Raw genomic sequence first — 15,334 nt, forward strand, 5'->3', positions numbered from 1 at the left:
AGCACTAAATAGCCGTAACGAAAACAAACTGCATCTTAGGGATATATGTTATATATATATGTGTATGGTGTATGGTGTATGGTATATGTTTCGCCGTCATCATCATCATCTTTTTTGGCCACACATTGTTGCTATTTTGTGTGCCGCGTTAAGTTGCCCCTGAGCCGAAAATCTCCTGACAAATCTGAGCGCTCTGTGGCCCTTCATTCTTCATAATTCCGTGTGTGTCGGAATTATCTCCGCTTTGGTTTCCTTTCATTGTGCTCTTTTCTTTTCTTTTATTTTCTTTTTTTTTGTCGAGAAATTAGCAAAAATCTTTGTTATGCAGAATGCATAGTCGTATGGGGAATTAGACTAAGTGATACTCAGCCGAAAAGGACTCATGGGCGAGGTGAACAAGTCAAGAAGATCCTGGGACACACATATGGAGTAACAAGATGGAGTTTGATATGGGTAGATGCCAATAAAGATATATAAATTATTGGTTTGCTTTAAAAGCAAATTCCACTGGCACTCAAATATATTTTATAATTATACATTTTCAATATATATTCTATTTTTTTGAACTATACTTTTTCAAAATTTATCGAGAAATAAGTCCTATAGTTTTGAAATTAATTCTTAATATTCTCATAGTTATATTTAAAAAAAAAATGTAATAAATATTTTTGCTGCTGTAAAATTTGTAAAATTTCAAGACCGATTACCTCACTTTGTTTACAATTTTTATTAACCCTAATAAAAAGCACTTAGTCTTGAAATTGTAGCAAACTTTGTACTTTTTACTCATAACTTATTTAAGTTTTAATTTTTGGGAGACTTGGTACACTTTACTCATAAAATTTTTACGTCGGCGTAAAATTCAAAAGCTTAAATTCCTATCTATATTGCTTTGTAACCATGGAATATTTTAGATCCCAAGTATTTCGAGGGTCCAAGTTTGATCAACTTTTCATAAGTACCTCAATCCCCTTGGCTTTAGCGAAATGAAATCTTTTATGCATTTTAGACACGCATCCCTTCGACTTATATGGCTGCCTTTTCTACCCCTCTTAACCCTTTGTTGCCCCGATTTCTGTATCGATTCCAGGACACAAACAACAACAACAAAATAGCAGCGAAAGACGAGCGAGAAATATCTGCGAATGCGAACTGCGCCCGAACCTTTTCGGTATGATTATCACAATTATCTGTAATTCAGACCATAAATCATTTCATTCTGCAAGCGCACAAAACTTTTAAACGTAACCCAATCTTGCGACTTGGCTCAGCCGTCGTTTGTGTATTTTTTTTTGTGTTTTTGTTTTTATCAAGTTATACAAGGCTTTATAAAAAATACATATAAATAAATAATGTCTTGCCCCGACTCGACGCTCTGGGTCCGTATAAGGCCAGTTTCTGAGTCCCCAGTCTCGATTTTTTTTGTTGTATTTTTCAGCCGGGCTTTTGGAGTCGGCCATCGCCGGCATTGCCGTCACCAAGTTGGAAAATACTTGGGTACGAGCAGAAATTTACAACACGATCAAACAATTCGAGGCGAGGCTGGATCGATTGATTGCTTAAGGAGGGTAGCTCCAGGGGAGCCGAGAAAGGGGGGCTATGCGGAATGGTGCACTGATAAAAATTATGAATTCTTAATTTTATATTTAAAATTTCCAAATATATGATATAATATCATAATGGAAAATATAGGATTTTAAACGCATTTTAGTATATTAGGGTTCAAATTTAAAATACATGTTAAGGTATTGAAACTAATTACAAGAATAATAAAATTTTTTTTTATTTTTGTATTTAATATTGCCATATTAAAATTATAAAATGTGATAAATAAAAGATTTTAATGCATTTAAGTTTCATATGGTTTAAATTTATAAAAAATTTGTAAATACTTAAATCATTTAAAAAAAAAATGTATTTTTTTTATATATATATATAATATAAATTTCAAAACTAACCCAAAAACCGCAATGGATTAAAATCAAAGTCAAACAAAAATTAAATTAAATGAAGAACTTCTTAGATTGACTACATATTTTTTAACAGTTTATAGCATAGTATAGTATAGTATAGTATCTGGCGGCGATCGATGTGTAGACAACGTGCCCGGTTCCCAAAACATGTTCGTTCGTTGGTTGGTTGGTTGGTTGGTTGTTGTTGCCGGGCATTAAAATTGATTAACTCATGAACTTGCATTCAAATCAACGCTGCTCAAACGCTTTGACTTCGTGTCAACAAAATTTATAACAAGTTATTGAGCTGAGCGGCGTTGCGGCTTGTGCAATCGACGCTTTTGCACTTGGCCAGCGAAAAGCAGATGAAAATTGCCCCTCGAAAATTGAGTAGTGCCTGCCAAAACCTTTATAATGGCATCCGCAGAAAGAAAGTGGCCATAAGTTGCGGTTGATATCAGCCAAACGGATAAACAGTACCTTGTGTGCATTATTACTATACTTAGGTACTAGTTATTTAACTTTTTTTGGTTATACATTTTTAGTGTCTCTAGTTACAACAATTATTCTTTAAGCTAATAAAGCTTTGTCTCATGAAATGAGTGCAAACTTTAATTAACATTGAACTAAGGTGATCTACAATCCTAAAAAGCTTCCTTTGAAACAAAAATCCCTGGTCGGGCGCCAACTCTAAGCTTTGCCCTATAAAATGAAAATACCTATCGTATATCTGCATTACCTTTTTGGTAGAACTCGATACATAATTTTCAAACAAATAATTGGCCGTACTCCATTTAATTAGAAAAACCCAACCTTAGTGGGGAGTTAAACTATTACATGATAAATGTGGAAATAACCGAGGGTTGTAGTGGGCGTGTCGCTCCGCCCCCCTCTTGGGTTTCAATGCCCTACCGAAAAGTTCCTACCGATTGTCAGCGGTTGTCACCTGCAGCGTATTCGATGTCAGTTCAAATTAGTAGTGAATAATAGAACTGAAAAAGAGGGTGCTGTCAAAGAGTCTCACCTGGGAATGTTCAAAGTGTAAGGTGTAAGAGCCAACCCCCTCCACACTCCACACTCTTAACTCATTAGAAGCGCATTCAGACCATTCAGCATTGAGTGATTGCCGTTGTTGGCTGGCGCTGCGGCAGGTAATTGCCGGGCCATCTAATATGCACTTGGTCCGGTAGTCAGTCATTCTGTCAGCCAGTCAGTCAGTCCATTGCAGTCCATTGCAGTCCATTTCAGTCCATTTCAGTCCAGTCCAGTCCAGTCAATCACTCGTTCGCTGCTGGCCCCACTGACTACTCAAATTCATATTCATATTCATTATGGGCTTATGACACTACATTGCTGGCCTCATTCATTGCTAATTTTTTTTTAAACTATACGATTTGAGTGCGAGCAAGACAAAGGTATGACGTTTCCAATGAGCAATGATTGAAGAAAATTGACAGAACCCGATAGTAAAATTCGAATTGGGTAAAAAAATACCATTTGATAAAATACCACCTGGGCCGATACATCAATGGGCAAAATTGTATTTAAAAAGTACAATTTTTCTCATTCATTGGAGTTGACGACAAAACGAATGGAGAAAGCGAGGCTTAAATCCGTCAATGAATGAGGTCAACAATGTAATGCCATAACCCCATTAGAAACGAACAAACGAATATCACAAGGGGTAAAAACATAGCATTTAACCATTTTATATATATAGTATATTTATGTATATATAAATTCAATTAGTATTAGCATTTTTAAAACATTCTCATTTCCAGAGAGAGCGATAAATTAGCATAAATTCTATTTGGCATTTAAATTGTTTATTACAATGTGCGGTGGGGAGCGGCACTTGACTGGCAGTTAACACGTGTTGCAATCTCAATTATCCAGGCTTAAGCCCTTTGGGGCGTGTCAAGTTTACCCCAGAAGGTTTATAAATATACTAAAAGGCATTTAAAAATGCAAGTGTGCTTTGTTGCTCCATCAAAATTACTATCAAGCACTTGCTGCATATTGATCATATTGAATATTATTATACTATTTGTAAAGCATTTTCTGTACGAATTCTGGTCAGGGTCTGTTCCAGTTCCAGTTTTTCCCATTTTGGCATGCAAATTTGTGTTGCTCGAAGCGTTGCGTATACGCAGCGTGTTCTCACCATAGTTGCTTATGTTTTTTTATAGCCATAAGTCGAAACTGCAAGTCAGAAAGTCATATCAAACACGCACATGAATTTTTGGTGCGTGGTCTTTGTAATTGAAAACCAAACAACAAAAAAAAAAGGAAAAACCAAATTGAAAAATGCTTTTCAAGCGGCGCTTTTGAAGCAGCAGCGACCTTGTTCCTTTCTGGACTCCCTGTGTGTTTTTTTGCAGCATCATGCCAACTAATTTTCCAAATGACGCAAGTTAATTGCGTCGGGCTCAGCCTTTGTCAAAGGTGAAAAATGCCCAGACTGGAAAAAGAGGGGAAAAAGAATGGCTACAGGGTAGCAAAAAGGGGCAGACACAAAAGCCAAGCGCATTCATTAAGCCAAATCATATTAAGTAAATATGTCGAGCAGCCGAAGGAGGTAAATACACTGGGAGAACTTATATTTTTGTATACTTTTCATTTCACAAGTGTTCCACAACGAATATTTCAATTCTACGGTTAACTAAGAAATTGCATCTTGAAAATGTAAGCACCTGAGAAATGTTAATGATAAGTTAACCTTAAGATGCTTGCAAAACTTTGTTAAACAATACAATGAATTCCACATATTATCAGTGTGTTTTATTAGGGAGTCCCTTACAGAGGTCGTTAAAAAGGTGTTTAATTTCAAATTTCAATGGTTATTTAACCCTAAGATAAGCATTAAAACCTTCTTATATATTATGCTGAAGACGTCCTCCACAAAGGTCAATAAAAATGTGTTTAACTATAAATTTTAATGGTTAACTAATCATAAGATGCTTTTATAATTTTGAGTATAAATAGCCTTTATGAGTAGGCAGATATGTATAAGGAAGTACTTAACAAAGGTCAATGAAAGTTTGTTTAACTTTGTTAACTTATTTAAACTTTAAGTACCAGATAAATTTCAATGGTTACTGACCCGAGGTTGTTTTATACAGGCAAGCAAAGTTTCTTCAAGACAGGCATTCCTCAAAAGTTGTCCAATATCTTTTGAAGTACAACATCCCATTCGATAGGCAATTTTCTCCCGGTGTACGACCTATGGGGCGCCTGTCACGGCTACCGCTGGCCACTCCCTGCCTTCCAGATCTCTGGCGCCTTCTTACCGACCGGAGAAAGAAGCCGGAGAACCACAAACAAATTAGTCAATGACGCGGCGATCTTACCCAGTGTATTTTCATTAATATTTTATTGCTTAATTCCTTTTGTTATGCTGATTATGCCGACGCAGAGCGCAGAGCGCACACTGAACAAATGAGGCTGCTGTTCATGGGAAAACGGCGCGGATCGTTGCATGATTTTCAATAATTTAACAGCGGCTTTCAATATACTATATGTATATTGTATATAATCCCTTCGTGGAGCTTTTTTCTTTTTGTTTCTGTGATCTGCTAGCCACACGGCTGTCTCTTGGTTTCCAGGCACAAATGTTAATTTCAGTTTGTCTCGGTAATTTATCATCTTTCTTCTGCGCCTGCTGTTCTTTTTTTTCCTATATTTTTTTTTTTGTGTTTGTGTTTGTGATGCTTTAAACGCTTTTAATTAAAACCAATGCGCATGTGTAACTTTCTTAAGCAGGCCCCAAAGAGTTTTTGGTCTAGTCGCAGGCAGCGCTTTGAACTTGGCCGACAGGCGCGTTTGTTAAATGATTGATGTGGTATTAATTTTAATAAACGTTTCTCGTTCCTCTCCCCCATCAATATATATGCAGATCCGAAAGGAGAACTGGAGATGCGAGATATGAGAGGGGAACTTGGAACTTGCAGCTTGGAGGCCAGTTTTGTAGGAGCCAGCTCGTTTCGTTCTGCGGTTGGAAAATATACACACGCACTTGCGTGGCGTCTGCACTTTGATGAAAAAAAAAAAAAAAATGTGAAAGAAAACGGGTGGCCAGGGGCACCAGATTGCCATTGCCTCAATCACATTGCGTCCATTTGGCGTTGCTGACTCTATTAAAAGTGTCATGCAATTTCCCAGCCAGCCATGCAAATCCGACGGGCGAAAATCTCAAAATTCCACCAGTCCTAACCTCTAGTTATGAAATTAAATATTTGTATTTGGGTAATTGATCTAATATGTGTTTCGCAATATTAACTAGGTTTATAACAAAACCTATTTGACATTACAAATATAAAAGTTGATTTTTTCAGTTTTCGTACTCATATTTAAACAAATTTCAGAATAATAATAACTCCTAGTTATGAAATTATTTATATGTATTTGGGTAATTGATTTTAAGCAAAATTAACTAGGTATAAGGCATGAACTTGTGATATTAAAAATATAAAAGTTAGTTTTTCCAAGCTTCAATTTTCTTTGTAATATTCAAAAATCTATCAGACAATTTTTCTCTTCTTATCTTGCCAATAAATGTTGGTTTAATATTCACTTTTTATGGTGCACATATAATAAAACCTATTAAGTTTTTTGGACTAATTTTTAGATTTTATTTATCTATTTTGCAAATTTGTCATTTTGGTAAGCGATATTATGTAATTTTGTAATTTAAAATTCCCTAAAAATAACACAATATGCCATATTTATACATTTTTCTGTCATTTAATGTTATTTTATTTTATGTAGATAAATTATTTTTAGAATTTATTTTGGTATTAACATTTGTAGGTTCTCCAAGCGATTGTGTATTAAAAGTGAACAAAATATTTTACCAAACTGTTTCGCATTACTGACTTTCGACCCAATATTGTGTCATGTGGCAAGAGCACAAGTTTACATAATCTGCTAATTGAAAAACCGAATTGAAATCGAAATCGAGAGCAAAAGGCAAAGGCAAAAGCCCGGAGGAGCCATCAAAACGATCATTAGCGGAAATCTGTCTTAATTTTCGGTTGAGATCAAAGGCCGGACGAGATTGATGAGCGAATTTTGGATCGGGGCCAGAAGATCATTATGAAATGCTGATGCGTTTTAGCCTTTAAGTGTTTGCTTCCGCTCTGCGATAAGCGAAATAATAGGAGAAGTCGAGCAGTCGAGAAGTCAGCGTGGAAATACGATCTCCAGAGTGCCAAAAAAATAGGCACTGAGTCACTCCATCGTTAGGTTCACACCTCAAGTGAGCCTGAATAATTGATTTGAAACCGAAAAACGGCGCCTACCTGGTCTGTTTTTCCCTTTCGTATTCGTATCTGTATCTGTATCTGTATCTGTATCAGTAGTATCTGTATCTGCAGCTATGTATCTGTGGCCCATAGCGTGAAATCCGTTGGCACACAGGGCTGAACAAGCCGCATCCAATCGATTTGCTAGCCAAACTCCTCCCGTCGAGTCGCAATCATCGCCTCTAACAAAAAAGGGATTCCAGCTGAGCGGCTGACAAAAGGTGTGCGCTACTGTGAGCTCCTTGGATACGATTCCAAATCCAAATAGCAATTCCACATCCACATCCCGAACCCAAGCCCAAACCCAAACCCAAACCCAATCCACATCCGCATCCGCATCCGCGGCGTCTGTTGTCATTGTTTGTTTATGGCTGTTTATTGTCAATGCTAATGCCGTGTAAGTGGTTGATTTGCCCGAAATATAAGTACAAGCAAAATACTGTGCAAATTGAATAGGAGTTTTGGCAGCAGTATCTTATAGATAAAGTATGGCAAGCTTAGTATCTAACTCATAAAAAATTAAAAAAAAGGGTTTTGAAGGCAAAAGTTAAAGAAATGAATTAATATGCTTAAAGAATATTAAAACAGATTTTTGGCAGCTGAGTATTTAAAAGATATTTACCAAAAAATATAAAAAATAAATGGAAGATTTTATTTTAAAGATCCCTTAGATAGAAAAATAAACGAAGGTTATATTTGTAAGATACTTTTTTAGAGAAACAAACGAAGGGTATATGTTAAAGGTACTTTCTATAAAACCAAAAACATTAAACCGGAACCTCGGCATACAACCTATATTTTCTACTATTTTTGTAGCGTATAGATACTGTCTTAAAAAATAAAGAATTTAGGTGGAACTTAAAGCAGCACAGTATCATAATAAAATGCATTTATTAAAACAAAGAATTAAATAATAGTGTTTTTTTTAGCACATTATCTTGAAGAAACCTTTTTTTAAAACAAAGAAATTAAATGAGAATTTTTTACCTTTACAGTATTATAAAAAATACTCTTCACAAAACAGAGAAATTCAATTGGACTTTTAGCATCACAATATCTAGAAGATACTTTCCATAAAACGACTTCTCCACACTCATTCAAGTCCACCAATGATTTATGCTTAAATGCACAAGTACTCGTATCTGTGGGATGCATTCATCAAATCATGACTAACTCGAAAAATGCCTGCCAGCCACTTGTCCGCAATGAGCTCACATGTGTATCAGTGAGATACTCGTGGCGATTGTACGTATGTGGGTGTAATTCGCGGCACTTAGAACGTTTTTTTTCTACCTGGTTCTATGGTATAGTTGCCACCGTTTTGGTTTGGAAAACATAATTTAGTAGAAGTCACTATAAATTATTAAGAGATTTGGACTGTATATTTTTCTTGATTTTTCAACACAAAAAGTTAAAAATCTTTTTCTGGAGTACTTTAGTTAGTATTTGTAGACTGAAAAAATTTGTTTTTTTGTTCATAAAGAAAAGTAACTGCTTCTAAAGTAAGAAAACTACTTAAAATGATTCTAAAGAATATTTTCTCACTAAGTTATTTAAAGTAGTCATTAGATGACTAGCAATTTTTTCTAAAGTGATAGTAAGTGTGAATAATTGTATCTTTTGCCGTATTCCTATCAGCGGAAAATCTGACTTCTATATTCTTAATTTTCCTGCGGTGGATATTAATTCATTAGATGAATGGAAATTATTTCGAATGTGTAAGTAGATAGTTTTAATTGCATCTATCTATTTTACTATTTTCCGGAATTGAATAAGATATTTAATTATTCGACTAATTAAAATTCTTACCGAAGTGATAAATATAGATAGATAGATACTTTTGTATCTCTTTATTAGATAATCTTACTAGATAGTATCTAATTCTTATTATCTAGACTGATCTCATTACTTTTATATTATTTTGTTTTTAAGATACTTTTGTATCTATATATCACAAAATCGTATTCAATAAAATACTTTTGTATCGCTTTATTTTAAAATTAAACAAGAGTATCTAACTTCTATAATCTAACATTTGAGGACCAGTCTGCAAATTGTATCTTCTTGTATTCATTCGTATACTTGCGTATCTCTATGTTACAAAATGTTCCAATTGTATCTTCTGACTCATTTATTTGCTTTTGTATCTATACATCATAAAATCAACCTACAGAGTAACTAACTTTTTCAGTCTAGATATGGATTCATAAAACTAATGGGTAATTGTTTCCAAATTGTATCTTCTATCTTATTCATTTAGATACTTTTGTATCTCGTTTGACACAGAATCTAACTTTTACAATCTAGATAGGGTTCTGGCAAAAGTGATGGTAAGTGTGCATAATTGCCAAGTGAGATGCATCTTCGATTTGAGCATCTGGACTGGAGTGACCTATCTGCGAGATACGTATCTCAAAAGGAGACTTAAGCAGTTGGGATCGGCTTACCGGATTAACTTGTGGCTTCTGCAAGTGTGTGGCGATGTTGGTGATGTTCATGCCCATGGCCGGAATCTGGGATCCGTAGAGCTGACCGGCGGTCGGGGTCATGTCCGTTAGCATTTTAGTCGTTGATGTTGCTGTTGCTGCTGCTGCTGCTGCTGCGGATGTTGCTGCTGCAGTTGCTGCTGCTGCAGTTGCAGTTGCAGTTGTCGTTGCTGCCGCAGTTGCTGCTGCTGTCAATTTGAGGCGCACAATGATGGTGTCTTTTTTTCGTGGCGACTGCCTTTTGTTTTTTGTTTTCTGCCCACTTGGGTTCACAATTGTTTCGGGGATTTTAGGTTTAGTTTTGTTCTCGTTTCGTTTTGTTTTGTTTATCTTGTGTATTCTTTATGGCTATTGTTGCAGAACAGGCTCACTGGTTTATTTTTTTTTTGGGTAAAGGGAGAAAGACATTAAGGACATATGGGCAATATATGGCTATGGGTTTTTGGCAAGCACACAGCACAATACAATATACAGCACAAGCACACACGCACTCAGAAAAAAAGCGAAAGTGGGCCAAATCGCCAAAGGATTATTAAGCCCAGCGCCCAGATAGCCGTATCTGTAACTGTATCTCAATCTGTATCTCTAACTCTAACTGTATCTGTATCTGTATCTGATATCTTTTTCGAGTCCGTCGGCGTTGCACTTTAACCACTCGGCCGTCGGCTGATTTGTTTGCTGTTGTTTGCTGTTGTTTGCTCTTGTTTGCTCTGGTTTGCTGTTCGCTGATGTCGCAATTTCAATGTTTGCTGGCTTTTGTGCTTATATTGTATATATATATATATTTTTATTTTTACAATATTTTCTCTATATATATATATTAAATATTATTATTTTGTTTAAGGAACACAGGCAAAAAAAGAAATGTAAGCGATGAAAATCAAAGGAAACTCGAACCAAAAATGCACAGTTGTTTGTTTTAGATTGTCTGTTTGCTGCTTGTTTGTTTGTTTGTTTATTTGTTTGTTTAGCTGTTTAGTTGTTTGATTGGTTGTTTTGTTTGTTTTTGTTGTTTGTTTGGTGACAGGAGGCGCCTGCCCAACGAAAAAAAAGTGTCGCTGCTTGATCCGCGCCAAAAGTAACGCCGTCGTCGCTGATCGTTCAAAGGCTTGCAACTGTTTCACGCGAACAAAAAGCTTGGCTAAATGTCGCCGCTGCCGCCGCCGCCGCTGCCTCAGTCGACGTCGCTGCCGGCAGCAGTAGTGCAAGCGGGATGGGGATACCCCATTTTGGGGGTTCAGCTGCCACACTTAACCAGCCGAGCAACAGAGACAGCCGTACAGACAATACCAGGAGTGCAAAACCACCACCAGCACCGCATATACATACATGCATAGAGATGGTGGTTCCCAAAAAATTCTCAGCACCACCACCACCACCACCACCACTGTTTTCGTGCCCTCCAGTTTCATTCATAAAAACCCCGAACGTCGAGAAACCAGTTTCCATAGCTCGGCCCCCTCTATATGGCCGGCTTAGCCAATCGCTGATCGGCCGGGCCTAACCTATAATTAGAGCGATGGCCGCTGTGCGAGCGGGATGGCAGCTGCTGCAGACACGTGCCTGCTGCCATCTCTTTCGACGCCTCTGCGGCCCTCTCTTTCATCATCGCGTGCCTGCGTGAAAAACCAAAAAACAAATGCAAGGCAACTGTGTTCAATTAAATGTTCGCGACTTTTGTTTTCCCAGAACTGACTAACCAAAATAAAGGATAACAAAAAAAAACATAGAATAGGGGAGTACAAAAAAATGGGTTTACAAAATAAAAACAAGAAGGGAAGCAAGTTTTGACAAGCCGTAGCTTACATATCCTTGCAGCTATTCAAAAAATTAGAGATTTTATTAAACAAACTATTTGTTAAAAAAAAATTTAGATTTTTCGCTGGGTTTTTCGATCTTTCATAAGGCAGCTATATGATATCCGATTTAAATTAATTTTAAACCATTATTCTAAAACATTAAAATAGTACAGTTTATGGAAGTATATTAAAATAAATTGAAAGGCAGTGAAGACATTTTTTTAAAATTTTTTTCCGTGGGACCTTTATGAGGGACTTGCAATAGAGGGAAGACTATTGGGAAAGTTTTAGCGAAAAAGCTTTATAACTAAGAAACAAGATTGCATAAAAACGGACAAGCGGACAAACGAACGGACAGACAAACAGGACAGACAGACAGGATAAGATCAAGAACAGTTAAGCTGATCAAGAATATATCTACTTTAAAGGGTTGGACATGACTCCTTCACTGCGTTGCAAACCTTTCGACTGAATTAACAATACCCTCGGCAAGGGTATAAAAAAGGGCTACCCCTACATACATAATATATTCAAGAAAAAACCTAATAGAAATTCACGCAAAATGACAAATTGTTTTCCATTTCGACTTTTCGTGCATATCGGAGTCTAAGCGAAAGGGAGTCAAAGGGGGTGTGGTCGCGTTTTCTTACCCTGAAAACAACCGCAATAAAGGAAAGTAAACATGGTCAACAAATAGTTATTTGGAAAGTATTAAAACTGGACTGCAGATATGGAAAAGAAAGTCCGAAAATATTTATTTCCCACATGCATTGCTTACAAAGGTCGACAGCGACTTTAAGTCGTATGAACTAAACCAAAATTAATTGACTTATGGTTTTGTTTTCGGTTATACATTTGCTGGGAAAACTATTAACAAAGCGTTACAACTCCTTTCTATTAGGCAAAGGCGTTCTAAAAACAAATTAAAGGTAAGTTACAAGCTATTTTACATTACAAATATAGAACTTATCCGATTTTAATAAGATTTAAACCACATTTTTGAAATAGTATACTAGTACTATATGGTGAAGTATGTTTATTAACAAATAGCCTTCAAAATTATTATTCACTTTATAATACATGGTTCTAGCCGATGAACTTAGTATATATACCCCAAAAATAATGCTTTTTTGTACAAAGAAAAATGTCATCCAAATATTTTTGTAGGTTTATTATAAGAAATATAATCCCTTAAACATCAAATTTTGTGTGACCTTAAAAAAATGAAAAATTCACTTGTAGATAAATGTACTTTCACACTTTCGGAAAATAGGCGAGAAATGATAAACTTGAATTAAAATTGGCCTAATATTGGTCCATTTAATCGTGATTTTGGGGACCAAGTCAAGAGCTGTTGCATTTGTGGGCTGCAGCTGAGAGGCCGGCTAATTGAACCACACCCCCGATCCGCCCCCCGCGTGCCGCTCCTGGGCGCCTTATGCAAACAGAACGCCCAGGCAACCGAATAACGCCAGCCCCTGAAAAGCTGAAAAGTCGAAATACTACGAACTGTCGATGGAGGTGGATGATGTAGAAGTGGATGTGTATGTGGCTGTGGAAGTGGAACTAAAAGTGTGCCCAGCACAAGTAGCCTGGCCGCGGGAAACCCTCTGCACAGCGGGAAAATTCGTAAGACAATCAATTGGGGGCTTAACATTTTACAAATATATTTTAGCTTTAAAAGGTAGCCACCCATCATCATCAGTTTCTACATTTATTATATATTTATTTCTTAATTCTCCAAATATATAGTTTTCTAGCTCCTCTAAATATTTATTATATGAATTCTAGAATTTTCCATAAAATAATCTTATTTTGTGAGTAACTTTAAAATGAAAAAAAATAAATATTCTTGACAATGCACAACTTTGTTTTCGAGTTTGAAAAAAATTTGCTTTTAAGGGGTAAACAACCCCTTTATTTATTTCCGTGTTATTGTATATTGTTCTGCATTTTTAGCTTTTTTTTTCAAAAGTATCATATTCTGTGATAAAATAGTATAGTTCAACTAAAAATATTTATTATAATATATAAAATCTTCATTTATTTGAGGAAACTTTATTTGATCTCAGATTTATTTAAAAGGGAAAATTATATGTCAAATATAAATTTCTATTCTTTTCTAAATCGAAGTTGTATATTTTTTTTAATACATGTTTTTTTAACATATTCGTTAATTACCTAGTTAAGCCGTAATTCGATCTAATAGTACCCTGCTTATTAGTACATTTTTCATTTGAAATTCATGTAAGAATAGTTTAGTTTCTAAGACAATTATTTTTTTGGGTGTAGGCCGGCCAATTGTGTTTTTTTTTTTGACTCACGACCCTGCTGCAGGACAAATGCAACACATTAAGGGGGGTGGGGGGTAGGGGGTGTGCTTGCGAGGGGGTGGGCCCAGAAACGCAGGCAAGGCCAAGCAACTTCCTGACTCCTCATGGCCATGGCGTTGCGGTGCAGCTCGTCAGTTAGCTGGGAAAACTGATAAAGCTGACTGATTGCATGGGGCAAACGTCCACCACCCCCCCCCCACCCCCATTTTTTTGCCCCCTTTTTACCACCCCGCCCCTGGAAAACTGGGAATTTCCTTCTCTTTCGCTGAGATTTGTATGGACGAATCAGCTTTCTGCACTCAATTTCTCTGTCACTGTCGCACCGTCTCTATGTGTCTCTTTCTCTCCCGCAAACGCACATTTTCCCGCCGCGCGATTTTCCCCCGCACTTTTCACTTGTGGGTGGCTACCACTCCGCATTGTTGCCTTTTTTGAGTGGCCCTGATTGCCTCACATCAAGTCGATACATGTGTGTGGCGACAGTGAAGATTGGCTAAGAGATATGGCCCTTTAGTTTATTAAGTTACATGCAACTTGTAATACATTTATCACAAACTTTAAAAACCAAAATTCAAGTGGAAGAACTTTATTCTTATAAATAAACTATACATTGGAGCATTGTATTTCAATAACAATTTTATTTAAATTTCTCAAAAAATAAATTTGTTTTAAAAGTAATGGGGACTATTAGATTATATCGTTAGCTGCATAAAACTGAATTATATATTTTTTGTTATACCCATTATCTGAGTAACTAGTTCTCAATATAATTTTTTTGTTTAAACATTTTTTTATGCGCTTTCTTTTAATTCCTTCTGGATTTGTCCTTTAATTATAATACCTTTAATTGTATTACAATTATTATCTGATTATATAGTTATCAATATAAGTTTTTTGTTTAAACATTTTTTAGACGATTTCTTTTTAATTCTTTCTGGATTTTTCCTGTAAGTTCTTCGGCTTCGAGCACGACTTTATTTACGATTTCATTAATTCAGTGCACGCACTGCACGAAGTCGTCTGTCTGCGTTCTGTTTCTACTTTCGTGCTCCCTCGACAATTTTGCAACTCCAACTTCATTGGGGGCGTGGCCCATTCGCCCATTTGCCCATTTGCGGGAAGGTCCTCGACGAGGAGGTCCTGGCGATGATTTGCACTTTCCTTCATTGTGCCTGTCAACAATTATAATGACACTCTTATTGTCAGCCAGTCGAGAGAAACTTTCTGCTTCTGCTACTGCTTCTGCTTCGCTTAATTAAACCATTTTGCAATTTTCTGCTGCTCAAAGTTCTGCTGCCACGCCTCCGCGCCGCCTGAACAGCCCTCGAAGTCGTCAAGTTTTATGCATTTAATTAAGAATTTAATTTTTAATTGCACTCAGTCGTGGACGATTTTCTCCCTCGTTTTTTTTTATTTAATCTTTGTTTTTTTTTTATTGCGCTTTTTAATTAAATTGTTTGC

The 15,334-nt window shown here is 36.3% G+C and overlaps 1 protein-coding gene across 2 annotated transcripts in view; it reads right to left on the minus strand.

The window, feature by feature from the left end:
• Window positions 1–10,864, minus strand: part of LOC128265229 (transcription factor Sp8) — a 34,955-nt gene extending 24,091 nt beyond the window's left edge. The window contains exons 1-2 of one of the 2 annotated variants that reach the window (XM_053001105.1): window positions 10,639–10,864; window positions 9,703–10,111 (exon numbers count right to left, since the gene is read on the minus strand). In XM_053001105.1, coding sequence (XP_052857065.1) covers window positions 9,703–9,816 — 114 coding nt within the window. In that variant the 5' untranslated portion in view covers window positions 9,817–10,111; window positions 10,639–10,864. Of the gene's footprint in view, window positions 1–9,702 lie in introns of both variants that reach the window. The other variant, XM_053001106.1, reaches the window with a different exon arrangement.
• Window positions 10,865–15,334: the final 4,470 nt, after the last annotated feature.

The sequence above is a fragment of the Drosophila gunungcola genome, unplaced genomic scaffold (genome assembly GCF_025200985.1).
Source record: "Drosophila gunungcola strain Sukarami unplaced genomic scaffold, Dgunungcola_SK_2 000103F, whole genome shotgun sequence".
Lineage (NCBI taxonomy): Eukaryota > Metazoa > Arthropoda > Insecta > Diptera > Drosophilidae > Drosophila > Drosophila gunungcola.